Genomic DNA, 17,500 nt, shown 5'->3' on the forward strand with positions numbered 1-17,500 from the left:
TAATATCTACAGTTGCATTGCAGTCTACGTCTCATTAATAGCAAGTGAGTTTTTACAGGCACGTGTGAACTCGAAATATTTCTCAACCAACGAACATCGTTTCAAATCCCCCCAAAAGTAACACGTCTACATGCAACGTTGTAATTACTTCTAAAAATTTTAGAAGAACCATACGCATTCTGTTTTAAATTTTGAAAAATGGCACAGAAATGTATAGACTGCTTCAGATTGCTTTTAGATGATCTTGCATGAAACGTGCATCAGTTTTTGAGTGGCATAAGAGATTCAAGGAAGGCAGGGAGTCCGTGAGGGATGGTAAGACGTGTGGGAGGAGTAAGTAAGTCAGAACACCAGAGTTGATTGGCCAAATAAAGAATTTCATGAATCAAGACCGCCGCATGTCTATGTAGACAATAAGTGCACAGTTTGATGTCAGTGTGGGAACTGTACACACAATTATTTGTGAGAATTAAAGATGCGGAAGTTGCACAAAGTTTATCTCAAGAGTGCTCCATCCTTTTCACAGACTATTTGACCAAGATGGGCATTAAGACAGATTCTCACTCCCCCCCCCCCACCTCTATAGTTCAAACCTTGCTCCGTGTGACTTTTGGTTATTCTCTAAGCTCAAGGAAAACCTTAGATGATGTCATTATGTGATAACTGAGGAGACGAAGGAGGCTGTGACAAGGGCCATTGACATGCTCACACAAGATGACTACTATGAACCTTCCAGAAGTTGTTGGAATGGTACAACAAGTGCATTGCAGCCGGAGGAGATTACTTCGAAGGGAAGTAGAGCTTCATGTGTGTATTATCAATGGCTGAAAACTTATTAAAGGCACCTCGTCTGTGTATGTACTTATCTGGGTATATCGAAATTGTTCATGTATTTGCTTTTTTTCAAGCAATTTGTTACTTAGGCTTGATATCTTGTGGCGACCGAAGCGAAATGGTTTCTAGGAACGGTAAAAAGTTGGAATTCGTTTCCTTTGTCACTTCGAAATGCAAAGAAGTTTTCACAATAACGTATGAACTCAAACCATTTTCCAGCCAATAAAAATCGCTTCAAGTCTCCCCCCCCCCCAAGTAACATGTCGATGTGAAAATTATAAGTCAGTGCGAAATTAAAAAATCCGATAAGACCTTGTCAACGAAAGCAGTTTTCTAGATATTTCATCCGTCAGCCGGACACCAGACCGTCTACACAATACCATTCTCTGTCTGGAGGAGGTTAAAAAGTATTCACTGACCCACGTAAAGGCCTTCTTTATCTCGTGCACACATTCCTACACACTAACGAGGCGAACAGAAACGAATTACTTCTCATTCACATGAAGTAATAGGAACAAGGTAAACCAACGCACATACACACAGAATACCACGCACCCAAATACTCGCATAGTTAAATTACTTACATACTCATATGAACATATTTGCCTAGAAATTTCCAAGTCTTGTGACTAGTTACCCAACATTCTTTAAAAAACATTTGTTTGCATAACTGAAACTAATATTTATATTCACATCTCTTATATAAAAATGCTTTGTTATAAAATTTGGTTTTACTCGATTTTTCTTTTACAAAACTCAAATAAATAAATAAAATTCCGAGTTGGTATTTTTTTATCGTTTATTATAGTTTTTCTTTCTCTGTTTGTTGCTATGTTGTTCTTCACAGTATCACTCGTTTTGGGGGGCTAATTAAACTATTTTTTGTACAAACAAGGTGTTTTTTTTTTAATTTAATTCAATATCTTAGGACTTTACTAATTATCTTTGAAATAGATACAGAAAACTAATATTTTATCATAAACACAAATTTCTACAGAAAAAAAAACCCTTCTTTTTACACTTTTATCTCGCAAATAAACATGAAATTATATATTAAAAACCACGTTTATTATTTTTAATATCCAACAATGGAGTTGAAATCAATGTTTTCAATTTTAAGATAGTTTTCTTTGAGCGTAGGGAATAACCAAAAGTCACAGGAAACAAAGTCTGCAAGATGAGGAACTGTCTTGCTGCACATCTTGGTTAAATAGTCTGTTATCTTTTCTGAACATCCTTGAGACAAAGTTCAGCAAATCTTCCACATCTTCAGTTCCTCGCAAATAATTTTGTATACAGTTCCAACACTGACATCAAACTGTGTACTTTTTATGTCTATAGACACACGACGGTTCCTATTAATGAAATTCTTTATTTGGCCAATCAATATTAGTGTTCTGACTTTACTCCTCATCATCCCTCACAGATTCCGTACCTTCCTTGAATCTCTTGTGCCGCTCAAAAACTGATGCACGATTCATGAAAGATGGCCCCAAAACAGTCTGAAGAATTCCATACGTTTCTTTGGCATTTTTTCCAAATTTAAAACAGAATTTTATTGCATATCGTTCTTCTGAAGTGTTCTTACGTCTAGATTGCATTTTTGAAAGTTACCAGCTGTGACAATCAGGCTTTAGTGGTGTGTATTGCCATTCTTGCTGTAGCTGTTCATTTGAACCTGAAGTCATAAAAATTGTTCAATCATGTCATAAGATATGTATAGCAATAACATACTGAATTTTCAAGAGTTTTCGACAATTTCGTGTCTGCACAAAAATGTCTGCAAACTTATCGAAAGCACCTTGTAAATAAATATTCACATATGAGCAATTCAAAATCCTCATATCGTAAATCCCAAATTTAAATGCAATTTAGTTCTTTTTCTTTTCATTTTACTTCAGTCGAAGTTCTCAGAAACCAAGAGGCCCCCATTCATGAAGCTTACACTCAATCTTTATATGAGAGATATATTTGAATATTTCATTTACTTCTCAAACAATAAAGTTTTTTTTTTAAATTACATGTTCACCCCAAACAAGGCACGTTGCCACTTTGATGTAGGGGGCTACTATCAGGGACCTAAGTTGCAGGAGTACTATGTAGGGAGTTTAGCAGCAAGATGTCTGTTCACATTACACTTGAACTTCTGCATGTCAGTACAGTTGGGGAAGCAGGAAACCGGAATAGAATTCCAAAGTCCTGCAGTTCTAGGGAAGAAACTATTAGAGTAAAAGGATTTCTTACATCTAGGGATCTCAACTGTGTAGGGGTGAGACTTTGCTGCTTGTCGGGTTTGGCGGGGGTATTTTCGTCGAGGGGGCACAAGGGCTTGTAGTTCGTCAGAGCATCCACCATTAAAATACTTGTAAAACAGGCAGATGGATGCAACATTTCGTCAGTGGGGCAGGGGCTGAAGTTTAGATGACAGTTCGGGACCTATTAGGTTGGAGACTCTGTTTTGAGTAAAAAAGTTGACAACTCTTGACATATCAAAGGCCTTTGATAGGGTATGGCATAAAGGTTTACTTTACAAGATCTCCAGCTATGATATAGCTGGAAATGTCTTCTCAATTATTAAACCATTTCCCTCGGATAGGTTCATAAGAGTATGGGCAAAAATAGGTTCATAGAGTTGATGGGCAAAAATCAGAAGCTCACAGTATTAATGCTGGAGTCCCTCAGGGGTCCAACCTGGGCCCAACTCTCTTCCTGATCTACATTAATGATCTTCAAAATCAAATCCTTACATCATTCGTAGACATTTTTGCTGATGACACTACCATCTATGGTAGTACATCTAAGACAGTAAACGACCAAGTTCTCTCCGATTCTCTCTCCTCTGATCTTGATCATGTTATACAATAGGGAAAGGAGTGGCTGGTTACTTTTAATGCATCTAAAACCAAGCTTCTATCTTTACATCATCAACATTCTGATCCCCATCTGGCATCAATTAAAATGAATGGCTCTCGTCTTGGGGAGGCTTCAAGTTTTGATAAGCTTCTGGGCTTGACCTTTACTCCTGATCTTAAATGGAATACGTACATCAAATCTGTTGCCAAGGCCGCTGGAAAAATGGTCGGATCATTCTATCGATCCAGGAGATATCTCACTGCTGATGCAATTCTCTATCTATATAAGAGCCAGGTACATCCAAGGATGGAATACTGTTGCCACATCTGGGCAGGAGCTGCTAGAAAGGACTTGTCCTGCCTTGATAGGGTTCAAAATAGACTTTGTGGCCTCGTGGGAGATGTCCTTTTCTCTTCGCTGCAACCTCTATCTCACAGAAGAGATGTTGTGAGTTTGTCTCTGCTTTATCGTTATTTTCATGGCAAGTGTTCGACTGAGCTTCAATTTATGGTCCCCCCTCGCTAAACTTTCACAAGAAACACTCGTCTAGCTGAAAACACTATCAATAATTACCCTCAATCTTTATCTGTGCCTAAACCTAAACGTAGATTCCATGATCAAAGCTTCTTTCTTAGACCTGCACGCCTGTGGAATTGTCTTCCGTTTTTCTGCTTTCCAGCTGTCTATAATATGGTTGTCTTCAAGTTCAACGTAAGCAAATTTCTGATTAGCCGTTCCACTTAAGTTAACAAATTTACCGAAATTCCATTACTATCGATTACTATATTGTCCTTTTGACACTCTTTAACCCTTATCCTTGAGTGGCCTCTCGACCTTGATAAGTGGTGACGCCTATGTAAAAAAAAAAAAACATAATTTTCCTCTCCAGAATCGACCATTCAAATATGTTGTATTATATCTTTCTTGTGGTCTCTTGGTCTTACTGGATTTCAGGACAAGAATTCATCTATTCTGGTGAAGTATCTAGCTCCGTTCTGTTTTGTTATTGAATGTAACATCACTTGGAGAAAGCTCTCTCTCTCTCTCTCTCTCTCTCTCTCTCTCTCTCTCTCTCTCTCTCTCTCTCTCTCTCCCAAAGGCATTCAGGCGGTAGGCATTCAAGCTCTCTTCAATTGGCATTCAAACTCTTTCTCGAAGGCATACAAGCTTTCCAGTAATCTTTCAAGCTCTCCCTAGTAGATAAACTCTCTCTCTCCCTCTCCCCTCTCTCTCCCTCTCCCCTCTCTCTCATTCTCTCATTCAAGATCTCTGCAGTAGGCATTAAAGATCTCTCCAGAATGTATTAAAGCTCTCTTCAATATGTCATTCAAACTCTCTCCAGTAGGCATTCAAATTCTCTCTCTTTCTCTCTCTCTCTCTCTCTCTCTCTCACTCACACACACACACACATACACACACACACACACACTCCCTCTCTCTCCCGAATGCATTCAAGCTCCTTCCAGTGGACATTCAAGCTCTCTCCAGTAAGCATTCAAGCTCTCTCTATAAGACATTCAAACTCTCTGTTTGTGTATCACGGTCTATTTTGTTAAGGGTGACTTACTTGCTGAGCAACCAGGGCTTCTGTGTACAGGTGAGGGCCTCGAGCAATATCGATCTCTCTGACGCAACATTCGATTCTTTGTATTTTCGATAAGCAAACTCCCATTCTTCTTCTCCGCCTTTCCGAATGCCAACGCAGTAGACAACATTTTTGAGGTCTGCATCCACACTTTAAAAGAAAGCAAAAACGCACGAATAACGGCTTTGATTTAAAACTTGCTCAAAATTTTATTAAAAATGACAAGGTAAGTAAGTAATTCAGTTATTTTATTTAAATAGGCTGTTAGACCAGTATCTTGGGTTGAGCATATTGGGAAGTGATAAGCAACCTGTCACTAGCACGTTAAGCGAGGCTCTATCTTTCTATCAGTTTCAAAAAGGTGAATGTGCAACAGAAAATAGTCTAACAGTTTTAAAATGTGAATATTTCACAAATGTTAAAAAAACATTAAATTCAAATAACATAAGTACGAATCAAGGAGATGATATTGCCGAAACATTTATTTTTAAATCAACGACGATCGTAGAAGATTACGCAAGTTTAAATAATCTATATTAAATAAAGTATATTTAAATAAAGTATATTTAAGTACAATATATTAAAAAAAAACAACTATATTTTAAAAAAAAACAAAAAAAAATGAATATGTTTGAAAAAATATATTAACAAAAAAATATCTTAATATTTTTCCCAAATATATAAGTAAGCAGTTTTGAAGAATAACGGAAGTATTGTATCTATTTTGCGCTTCCATACATCAATTGATAGATACGGATGCCACTTGCCGGCGTTTTTGAAAGTTAAGGTCTGATTTTATGCACAATTATCATTCATAGTGTTAGTATAATCTTCTATCTATATATATATATATATAAGCGAAAATGTATGTATGTATGTATGTATGTATGCATGCATGTATGTATGTGTGTTCGCTTTTTTCTGTATGTCAACAAAAGGCTTTTTTTAGAGAAGCGGTCGGTCGGTTCACAACTTTTTAAACTTTTTATATCACATATAAATCGTAATATCTCACAGTTAACAACGAAGCTCGCCTTTCTATTTAATTTGCTCGATTTCGGGAAGATAAATATTCAATATTTATCGCTCGCCGCATGTGGGTTAGTCTTTTACCTATAACATCTTGGGAGGGGGGGGTGAAAGCGTTCAGCAGTAAATGAATACCATCCCGCAGTCAAACTTGACCTCATTAACTCATTAAAACGCGCACCTGCTAAATCCAAGTAATTGAATAAATTCAAACGTGTTTTCGTTAGCATCTCGCGGTGGGGCAATCGTTAACGTCGCACGTTTTTTTCACACTTTTATTTACAACTTTGCCCCAAGGGTTCCGGTTCGATCCTCATACTTACTTTCTTTTTTAACCCCCCACACACCTCCAAACACCCGGGCAACGGTGGGTACCCCTCGCTAGTATATATATAAAAAACAAATTAGTGTTTTGTTTGTGTTTGTATGTTGTCGCAAAAACTTTCGACAGAGGCGACGGATTCTCACGCTATCGCTATCGTTTTAAAGTTCCACCCTTCGGATGACAAATATCGAAAAATTGGCCAAAAACATCAATTACTTCACCGTGAACTGGGTAGTTTTCTACAAGGAGAAGTCGTTTTTTGAGTCGCCATTTTTTGCAAGTCATCGTATCGGTTGGATTGACTTCTGGTCAGACTGGTGAAACATCGGCAAAGACGACACGTTTTTTTTCTTTCTTCGCATTACAGGTTCGAGCCTGCCTGCCTACTACCACATTTTTTCTCTCTCCGCCCAAACTGTCAACTGTCCCCCCCCCCCAACTTAGCTACTACCAATTTATTTGTTTTAATCCCCCCTCGGGGTTCCTTACTCGACCCAGGCAACGCTGGGGAACCCCCAGGACTCTACCACTTTTTTTTTAAACACCTCTCTTCACTCTCCCCGGAGGTCCTTAATACACCTCCACACATCCGGGCCACACATCCGGGCAACGAGCGCTAGTAATAGATAAAAAAGAGAGAAAAAGTCGTCAGATATTGTTAAGACTTACCCTGGATCGCCATCTCTTATCCACTTGTTAAAATGGATCATAGCAATGTCTTCGCATTCTTTTAGTTCTTTCTCACAAGCAACTCTTATCACAAAACGCCGTAAGAAACTGTAAAGACAAAAACGAAATAAAGAGGAGATAACTCTTCGGCCTAACATTCATCAGCAACAGATTACAAATGAATAAATAATAAATGTGCGGGTTGTGCTCAACGAGAACAAAAGCTTCTTTCTTCAGTTTGCTGTCTGATACAAGTGTTCTTTTTCATATAGACTCGTGCCCAGCATAATATACATAGTGGAAGAATAGAATTATCATGTAGACAAGACGACATGATTCCACTTCCGTTTGATGAAAACCGGTTTTCTTTTTCTTTTCTGTTTTTTTAATTTTTTTTTTTTTACTGGCCATCTATTAGTTGGCCAGTTGTGTATAAATCCCAAGAGCGATAGAAACCGTCTATCATATCTTAAAGTGACACAATATTCAATGAGCAAGATCGCAGATGCGCCGCTGTACAACCCATGCTTTCTACTGATCCAAGTTCTAACAACAGGATCATAGAGAGCACACTCAAAATGCAAATCCGGACAGTTCAACTCTCGAGAGCAAAGCTCAACGAAGTTTCCGGCAACGGCTATGGTCTTTAGTGCGGTTTCAAGTGAGAGCCACACCATGCCACCCCACATCTTTAAAGTCGACGTGAAAGTCAACACCAAAATGTACCTGGATGTGCTGAAGAGTGTGGTGATTCCCTGACGCAATCAAGTGGCCGCTGGCAGACCCTGGGTGTGGCAACGGGACTCGGCGCTAGCTCAAAAGTTCAAAGAAACTCAGGTTTGGCTTCAGAAGGCGTGCTACGACTTTGTACCCTTCCTCTGGTCCCTTCCTCCCCCGATCTGAACCCGCTGGACTACTTCGTTTGGCCATACACCGAGAACGTCAGCATGACGTCTTACAACACCAAAGCAGCCTGATCGCCGCTATATGCCGAATATTCGTCGAGCTCCCGCCGGCGCTTGTGTAAAAGGCATGCTCCCAGTTCCGGACTCGTATCTAGGCGGTGATTGAGACCGAAGGCGGCTACATCGAATATATGTCAGCTCTATTACATAATCAAGGTACCTGAATGAATTTTTTCGATTTTTAAAATAAAGCTACAGTGTTCTTTTCTTTGGGGCAAAACTTTTATTGCTCAACCTTGTAGACTCAAGCCCAGCATAATATATTGAACGATTTTTAATTTTTCTCTTGTTTCACTATTGTGCGTATGTGTTGCTATCATGTGTCATAACACGCATGATATATTCTTTAAGCATATATCTATTTCCGAATCGATAAATACGTTTTTTTATTTGGGACAACAATATCAGCTGATATCATTCATTGAAATATAAAACTCATTGTATATTGTAACACAATCATAGTATATACGACATAATCATGTTGACACACAGGTTCTCGCCAGATCATCGAAGTTAAGCAACGTTGTGCCTGGTCAGTACCAGATGGGTGACCATTTGGGAAGGCTAGGTGCTGTATGTACCGCGAGGTAAAATACAGGTTGAGAAACGTGCTGCCTATCCTCCTTTCAAGGGTAGATGGGACTCTCTTAAGCCGTGGTAGTCACCCCGTTTAGAGTTGGCGTCACGGTAAAAAAAAAAAAAAATACCCTTGATAGCCCTGGCGAAGCATCAAGTATTCAGCTACGGACAAGATTTGAATTACACTACAAACTCGTGTAATGAGTGTAATCTCGGCTACGGCCATGCTGGATCGATGAATATTGCGACCCTACGCTAATAAGTAACAATTATGTTAACTTGTATGAATTTTGGCGAGGGTTACATTAAGTACATGTCATGATAATCTGGTGAGCAGATGGAAATAGATTAACTTGTAGCTAGCATGATTAAAGCGGATGGGTAAAGAGTTAATTCCTTAGAAAAAAAAAACGCATTAGAAATGCTGGTGTCGAATGATCATATTACATAAAAGTCGGAGATGGGAATCGAGAGAGGCGACATATGTCTGAAAATGTCTTAGCAATGTCAGCTCGATATCTGTCATCTATATGTAACGTATAGTACACAAGTGTTTATAGGTAAACACTCGGAATCCAACACGTAGATTCCATCGCAAGGAAACCCAGACAAATAATAACTCAACTCGCTTAATTTCCGTTTAAATGACATTTATTTCCGGGCACTTTTCTGAGTAAAACGTTATCGTGATCTTGTCAAACGTGACCCACGGTTTGCAAACATGTTCTTCGTTTTATAACCTTTTCCTTTCTCCCTTGCTGTGACGTCACCCTGCACACGGCTTGGTCATTTGAATACAGTTGCCATACACGCGTCCGCGACCTGTCACATGCGTCTCTCAATTCCCAAACAGAAGAACAAGTAGGAAGAAATTAATTTAAGCCGAGCTAGTCTCCTCCCCTCCCGTAAATTAATGTGCTCTCTCCAATAAAATCTTTGAAAGCCAACATGTGTTTCTAAGACGGAGTATATTCGTCTCTAGTTAAACCGAAGATCAATAACCACGAGGAGATCAACAACCCATTCATGGCGTATACGATGACCAGACAATGAAGACCAGTGACCGCGCACGTATGTAAAAAGATGTTTTGTTGATTTTTATTCTTGATCGCTCATGTGTTTGTTAGAAATAACTGTTTGTGTTTGTTTCAAGTGAAAATGTTACAATCAGAAAGAAGCAAATATTTTATTATTTGTATTTGCTCCTAAACTATCGTTACTATTTGCTTCTAAACTGTCGTTGTTGTCTGCTTTTAAACTATCATTACTATTTTCTTCGAAACTATCGTTACTATTTGCGAAAATATTGTTTCTATTTGCTTCTAAACTATCATTACTATTTTCTTCTAAAATATCGTTAATATTTGCTTCTAAACTGTCGTTACTATATGTATCTAAACTATCATTACCATTTGCTTCTAAGCTATCATTACTATTTGCTAAACTATTACTTCCATTTGCTTCTAAGCTATCATTACTATTTGCTAAAATATTGCTTCCATTTGCTTCTAAACTATCATTACTATTTGCTAAAATATTGCTTCCATTTGCTTCTAAGCTATCATTACTATTTGCTAAAATATTGCTTCCATTTGTTTCTAAACTATCGTTACTATTTGCTAAAATATTACTTCCATTTGCTTCTAAACTATCATTACTATTTGCTAAAATATTGCTTCCATTTGCTTCTAAACTATCATTACTATTTGCTAAAATATTGCTTACGATTTGCTTCTAAACTATCATTACTATTTTCTAAAATATTGCTTCCATTTGCTTCTAAACTATCATTACTATTTGCTAAAATATTGCTTCCATTTGTTTCTAAACTATCATTACTATTTGCTAAAATATTGCTTCGATTTGCTTCTAAACTATCATTACTATTTACTAAACTATTACTTCCATTTGCTTCTAAACTATCATTACTATTTGCTAAAATATTGTTTCCATTTGCTTCTAAACTATCATTACTATTTGCTAAAATATTGCTTCGATTTGCTTCTAAACTATCATTACTATTTGCTAAACTATTACTTCCATTTGCTTCTAAACTATTATTACTATTTGCTAAAATATTGCTTCCATTTGCTTCTAAACTATCATTACTATTTGCTAAACTATTACTTCCATTTGCTTCTAAACTATCATTACTATTTGCTAAACTATAGCTTCCATTTGCTTCTAAACTATCATTACTATTTGCTAAAATATTGCTTACGATTTGCTTCTAAACTATCATTACTATTTGCTAAAATATTGCTTCCATTTGCTTCTAAACTGTCGTTCCTGTTTCCTTTTAAAGCATCATTACCATTAGCTTTCAATTTCATAACAGTGTACAGTTAATATTAATCTCTTTCTTACCTTCCATTGTCGCTAGAAGTCGTGTTGTTCCAACCAAATTCTTTATACAGGTTCAATATGAGATGACGTAAAAATCTCTAAAAAAAAAAAAAGAAAAAGAAAATAATATTGTTTATATATCTTCTTATATATAAAATAAAGCTGACCTTTTTTTGCATTTATGTTCGATATCTTCAAATGTTTCATAAAAAAGTTTAATAAAGCAGAAGAATATCATAAAAAAAATAACATAATTTGCATAAATGCATTATACAATATACAAAATATTTTTTTTTTTTAGTCCGATGATCGCATATTTGTTAGTGATACGACATTTGTCTGCTTTCTTTAATTATTATACTTTTATCTTGATCAAAATTTTACTTTTTAGTAATATTTATAAGAGGAGATGGGAGTACATATCTCTTAACTAGAACTTACTCTTTCTGTAACTCGAACCACCACGAATGAAAATCTAGCAAGGAACTTTTTTCATTGCATCATTTATTGTGCGATAAAAAATTTCAAAATACATTTCGTTTTTCCGATCATTATTCCTAATATAATTGATATAATTTTCTGGGATAAATAAATATTTGTAGCGTGATTAGGTAAGTGACCGACACTTTTATAAAATCTTCAATATTTTTTCTAACATTTTATTTTCTCCAAACCAATTTTCCCATTGCGAGTCTAGATACGAGGCGCCTTTAATAAGTTTCCAGACTTTTTCTGTATATTAAATATATTGTAAACTCTTGAAAATTCAGTATGTTATTGCTATACATCTTATGAGATGACTGACCAATTTTTATGGTTTCAAGTTCAAATGAACAGCTACAGCAGGAATTGGAATACATCCTACTAAAGCCTGATTGTCACAGCAGGTGAATTTCAGAAATGCAATCTGGACGTGAGGACACTTTAGAAGAACGATATACAATAAAATTTTGTTTAAAATTGGAAAAAATGCTACAGAAATGTATGGAATGCTTTATACTGCCTTTGGACCATCTTGCATGAATCAAACATGTTTTGAATGGCATAAGAGATTCAAGGAAGGAAGGAAGGAAGACTGTGACGAATAATGAGATGTGTGGGAGGAGTAAGGAGGTCAAAACACCAGAGTTAGTTGTCAAATAAAAAATTTCATGGATAAGGACCGTCGTGTGTCTATAGAGACAATAAGTACACAGTTTGATGTCAGTGTGGGAACTGCACGCACAATTATTCGCGAGGAACTGAAGATGCGGGAGATTTGTGCAAAGTTTGTCTCAAGGTACTCATAGAAGATCAGAAAGACGTTGTCATGACCAATATGGGGATCCAGGCAGTTCTTCACTCTCCCTATAGTCCAAACCTTGCTTTCTGTAACTTTTGGTTATTACCTAAGCTCAAGGAAAATCTTAGAGGCTGTCCTTATAAGACAACTGATAAGATGAATGAGGCTGTGACGAGGGCCATTAACATGTTCAGACAATAGGACTTCTATGAGGCCTTACAAAAGAAAGATTCCCGAGTTCTTCAAGACACACATGAAGAAGGTCGGAGGTTAAATCGACCGAAACATTGTCAAAGTAACACTTGGGATCAGAATAGCAGTTCAAAGAATCCAAATAATACGAAAAATCAATCCTCAAAACTTCAGAAACGTTAAACATTTAGATTTTAAACAAATTGCTATATCACCAACTACTACTACAACTACTACTTCTACTACTACTACTACTCATTAATGCCGGGAATTACTTACCTGGAGTTTTCCATATTTAGCCGTTCGCATTAGCATATTAATCACCTGGCTCATTTCCATGTACGCCTCGGACCACACGGAATAATCCCTTTCCTTGTGAAGGTATTCCAGCGTCCGAAGGGCAATAATTTGGTCCAGATGACCCGATCTAAACAAAAAACAAAAACAAACGCGATTATTCGTTGGTCTTTTGACGAAAGCATAAGTTCACAATGCGAATAACACAAATCGGTAAAATAGAAAATGTCCACTTTTATCATGGCCGTCGTGTCTGAAGTCGAAAGAAGCATACGAAATGGACGTGGTTGGATTAATCATTTATTTGTTTAGTTATAGTAATTATATACTTTTGTTATTTAATATTTTTTTTTTATTTATTCATTATTTTTAATTGTGTAATACGTTTAATATTGTACAAGGTGCGTTCAATAAGTTTACAAACTATTTTTGTACGGGCATTTAAAATTGCCGTAGACTTTTGAAAATTCAGTATATTGTTGCTATACATCTTATGAGATCGCTAACCAATTTTTACGATTTCAAGTTCAAATGAACAGCTACAGCAGGAATTGGAATACACCCTACTAAAGACTGATTGTCACAGCTAGCGAATTTCAAAAATACAATCTGGATGTGAGGACACTTTAGAAGAATGATATGCAATAAAATTATGTTTTAAACTTGGGAAAAATGCCACAGAAACGTATAGAATGCTTCAAACTGCTTTTAGATCATCTTGCATAAATCAAGCATCCGTTTTTGAGGGGCATACGAGATTCAAGAAAGCCATGGAGTCTGTGAAGGATGATGAGAGATGTGGGAGAAGTAAGGAAGTCAGAACACCAGAGTTGATTGGCCAAATAAAGAATTTCATGAATAAGGACCATCGTGTGTCTATAGAGACAATTACGCATAAAATTATACTTTCGTATAATATTTTATGTGATTAAATCAAGTATATATATATATATATATATATATATATATATATATATATATATATATATATATATATATATACAGTGATGATCATATTTATTGGCACGGTAAAATAAAAGTTAAATTTTGTCTAATAAATTCTAAAAAAGGGATTAAATTAAAGAAAATAACAAAGTATATTATGTATTTTTAACTGGCCTTTCCGATGCAGCAATCGGATTTTAGAAAAAATAAATAACAAAGGAACAACAAACATAATTGCAAAAAACCCTTGTTCAAAATTATTGGCACGATTTATTTAATAATCAATTGTATAGCCTTTGGCCTTGATTACCTTCCTCAGTCGCTTTTCATAGTTTACAACCAAGTTGTTGCACTCTTCAGTAGTAATTTTAGCCCACTCTTCCTGACAATAATCCTCCAATTGAATAAGATTCTTAGGCTTCCTTTGCATTACCCTCAATTTTAATGTTCTCCATAATGGATTAAGGTCTGGGCTTTGTGATGGCCACTCCAAAACATTAATATGATTGTCCTCAAGCCATTTCTTAGTCAGTTTAGCCGAATGCTTTGGGTCATTATCTTGCATGAACCACCAACGACGACCAAGTGAGAGCTCTTTAGCAGAGTCTTTCAGGTTTTCATCCAATATTTTAACATAATCTTCCTTTTTTATGCTACCTGTGACCTTAACAAGTCGCCCTGGTCCAGAGGCAGCAAAGGATCCCCAAAACATCAAACTGCCTCCACCGTGCTTCACTGTGGGTATGGTGTTCTTAGGCAGGAAAGCTTCGCCAGATTTTCTGTAAATATAAGACACTTTATTATGGCCAAATAACTCTATTTTCGTTTCGTCAGTCCATAGAACACGTTTCCAGAATGCAACATCTTTATCAATATGACGTTTTGCAAAGGCTAGCCTTGCTTTCAGGTGCATAGGCTTCAATAAGGGAGTCTTTCTCGGACGACATGCTTTTAAACCAGCTCTCTTCAAAACTCTACCAACTGTATGTCGAGATACATTCACTCCAGAGGTGCTCTGTTCATCAACAATCTCCCCAACAGAGATCCTTGGGTTTTGTTTTACTTGTCGAACAATTTTCCGTTCATCTCTTGGGGAAAGAATCCTTTTTCTCCCTCTACCCTCTAAACTCATAACGTGGCCTTGGGATTTGAACTTGTTTATTATAGCTCTAACAGTGGATTTGGGAAGGTTTAGCTTCTTTGAAATCTTATCATAGCCCTCCCCATTGGTATGGCATGCTACAACAAGCTTCCTGACGTCTTCGCTGTGTTCCTTAGTTTTAACCATGGCGATTGAAAATTATAATTTAGTCACTTATAATAGTTTAAATAAATCGCTATCTAAAAATTATTCACTGAATTAGCGTTAAACAAGCATAATATGGCTATAAAAAAAGTTCAGAAAGCACGTAAACCGGAAATTGATTGATATTATACTGATACTAAAAGAAAAACAAAGCCGTGCCAATAATTTTGAACAAGGGTTTTTTGCAATTATGTTTGTTGTTCCTTTGTTATTTATTTTTTCTAAAATCCGATTGCTGCATCGGAAAGGCCAGTTAAAAATACATAATATACTTTGTTATTTTCTTTAATTTAATCCCTTTTTTAGAATTTATTAGACAAAATTTAACTTTTATTTTACCGTGCCAATAAATATGATCATCACTGTGTGTGTATATATATATATATATATATATATATATATATATATACTTGATTTAATCACATAAAATATTATACGAAAGTATAATTTTATGCGTAAACTTTAAGTATTTACTTCAACAAGTGCGCGATGGAAACTAAGAAGCTGATTGGCTAACTAAAACTCAATAGAATGTGCGTATATAAAAACGCGAGGCAACCACAACTCTTTGCATAAGCCTGACGAATCCTAGCGTGGATCAAACGCGAAATATTCTGTGTAGTTTAATTTGCCATATATGTTTTTATAACTTACTATAGACACACACATACACACACACACACATACACACACACACACGCGCGCGCATACACACATATCTATAATATAAAACTGAACGTCTGTGTGTGTGTCTGGTCACGAATAGGCTCCTATATGGTTGACTATTATCGAAAACTGATCACATATAATGATAGAAGATGTATCGAGACACAGGAATGGGTATGTTTGATCTGACATAATGGTGATTCATTAAAATTGCGGGGTCTGCGTACGCGCCTGATCCACAAAGTATGGAAATAAAAAATTTAAAAATTAAAAAAAAAACATTTACAAATGTTTTTGATATAGATGTACATAATAATACTTTGATAAGTATATTTTAACTTAAATAGCGGTTGTATAATAAAATTGTGGGGTCTGCGTTCGCGCCTAGCCTCCAAAGAATGGAAATAGGCACAAACTTTAATAAAGACTTTTCATATCTATCTGCGTAAGTATACTTTGATAATTATGTTTTAGTTTGAAGAAATATGGTATAATAAAATTATGGCGTCTTCGTTCGTGCATGACCTCCATAGAATGGAAATATGTCACAAAGTTTAACAAGGTTTCTTAATATAGTTCCACAGAATATTGTGATAAGTGTTTTAGTGTGAACATGTATAGTATAATAAATTATGGGGTTTATCTATTTTATTTTTACTTTCATCATATTTTGCTTTGGTTTTGATACCCCCAAATTCGAAGCTATCTCTTTATAACCCTTCCTTTTCATAACCTATCATACTTTCATAAATCAGAGTCCATTTTTTGTAGGCTGTTTTTGAACCCAGTCAACGACGGATACTTTTGCTAGTATATATATATATATATATATATATATATATATATATATATATATATATATATATAATTATATATATATATATATATATATATAGAGAGAGAGAGAGAGAGAGAGAGAAATAAAAAGGAACAAACCGAATTTTCACAGTACTATTTCCATTATTTTCATATATATACATATATATATATGTATGTGTGCGCGCGTGTGTGCGTGTGTGTATGTGTGTTAAAAATATATGTGTACATATTAGGTACGTGCAATTTAATGGCGGAAACTGATAGAGAGAAATGGTTTTAAAAGCCGGCTTATCATAATTTTTTTGTAGTTTTCAGATTACTTTTTGATTGTGTTTGAAAAACTAAAGCCTAAAATTAATCTGTAAAAATAAAAAGGAAAAATAATTACATGTTAAAAAAAAAGTTATAATAAAAATGTTTTCACGGCGGCGTCTAAAATTGACAAGTTCAACTTAATTTGGAAATTAAATAAATTCATTGCAAAAATACCTTGAAAGAAGAATATTAATTTTCTGGGATTATTTCAAAGATTATTATTAAAGTAGATATTGAATTAAAATTTAAAAAAACAAAAAAAAAACACCTTGTCTGCAAAAAAAAAAAAAAATAGTTTTAGTACACCCCTTCCCCACAATCAAAACAACAGACAAACCGTCGCGCATAAGTTCTACGGAAGCCCAAAATGTCAGAAAGTCAATTATATTTTAATTTTTATAGAGGGATTGAAACGTTTACCTTAATTTCTGTATTTTTGAAGACTATAACAAATATTCATTAATTTAGATAATGATGTTTGTTGTAATTAAAA

At 35.6% G+C, this 17,500-nt stretch overlaps 1 protein-coding gene across 4 annotated transcripts in view; it reads right to left on the reverse strand.

Annotated features, from left to right (window-relative positions):
• LOC145246113 (uncharacterized) overlaps positions 1–17,500 on the reverse strand; it is a 459,766-nt gene that overhangs the window by 18,039 nt on the left and 424,227 nt on the right. For all 4 annotated transcript variants that reach the window (XM_080107946.1, XM_080107944.1, XM_080107945.1 and 1 more), the window contains exons 36-39: positions 12,939–13,086; positions 11,207–11,283; positions 7,296–7,403; positions 5,255–5,422 (exon numbers count right to left, since the gene is read on the reverse strand). In XM_080107946.1, coding sequence (XP_079964072.1) covers positions 5,255–5,422; positions 7,296–7,403; positions 11,207–11,283; positions 12,939–13,086 — 501 coding nt within the window. The remainder of the gene's footprint in view (positions 1–5,254; positions 5,423–7,295; positions 7,404–11,206; positions 11,284–12,938; positions 13,087–17,500) is intronic.

This window comes from Euprymna scolopes, chromosome 23 (genome assembly GCF_053919585.1).
Source record: "Euprymna scolopes isolate OS-2025 chromosome 23, ASM5391958v1, whole genome shotgun sequence".
NCBI classification, from domain to species: Eukaryota; Metazoa; Mollusca; class Cephalopoda; order Sepiida; family Sepiolidae; genus Euprymna; species Euprymna scolopes.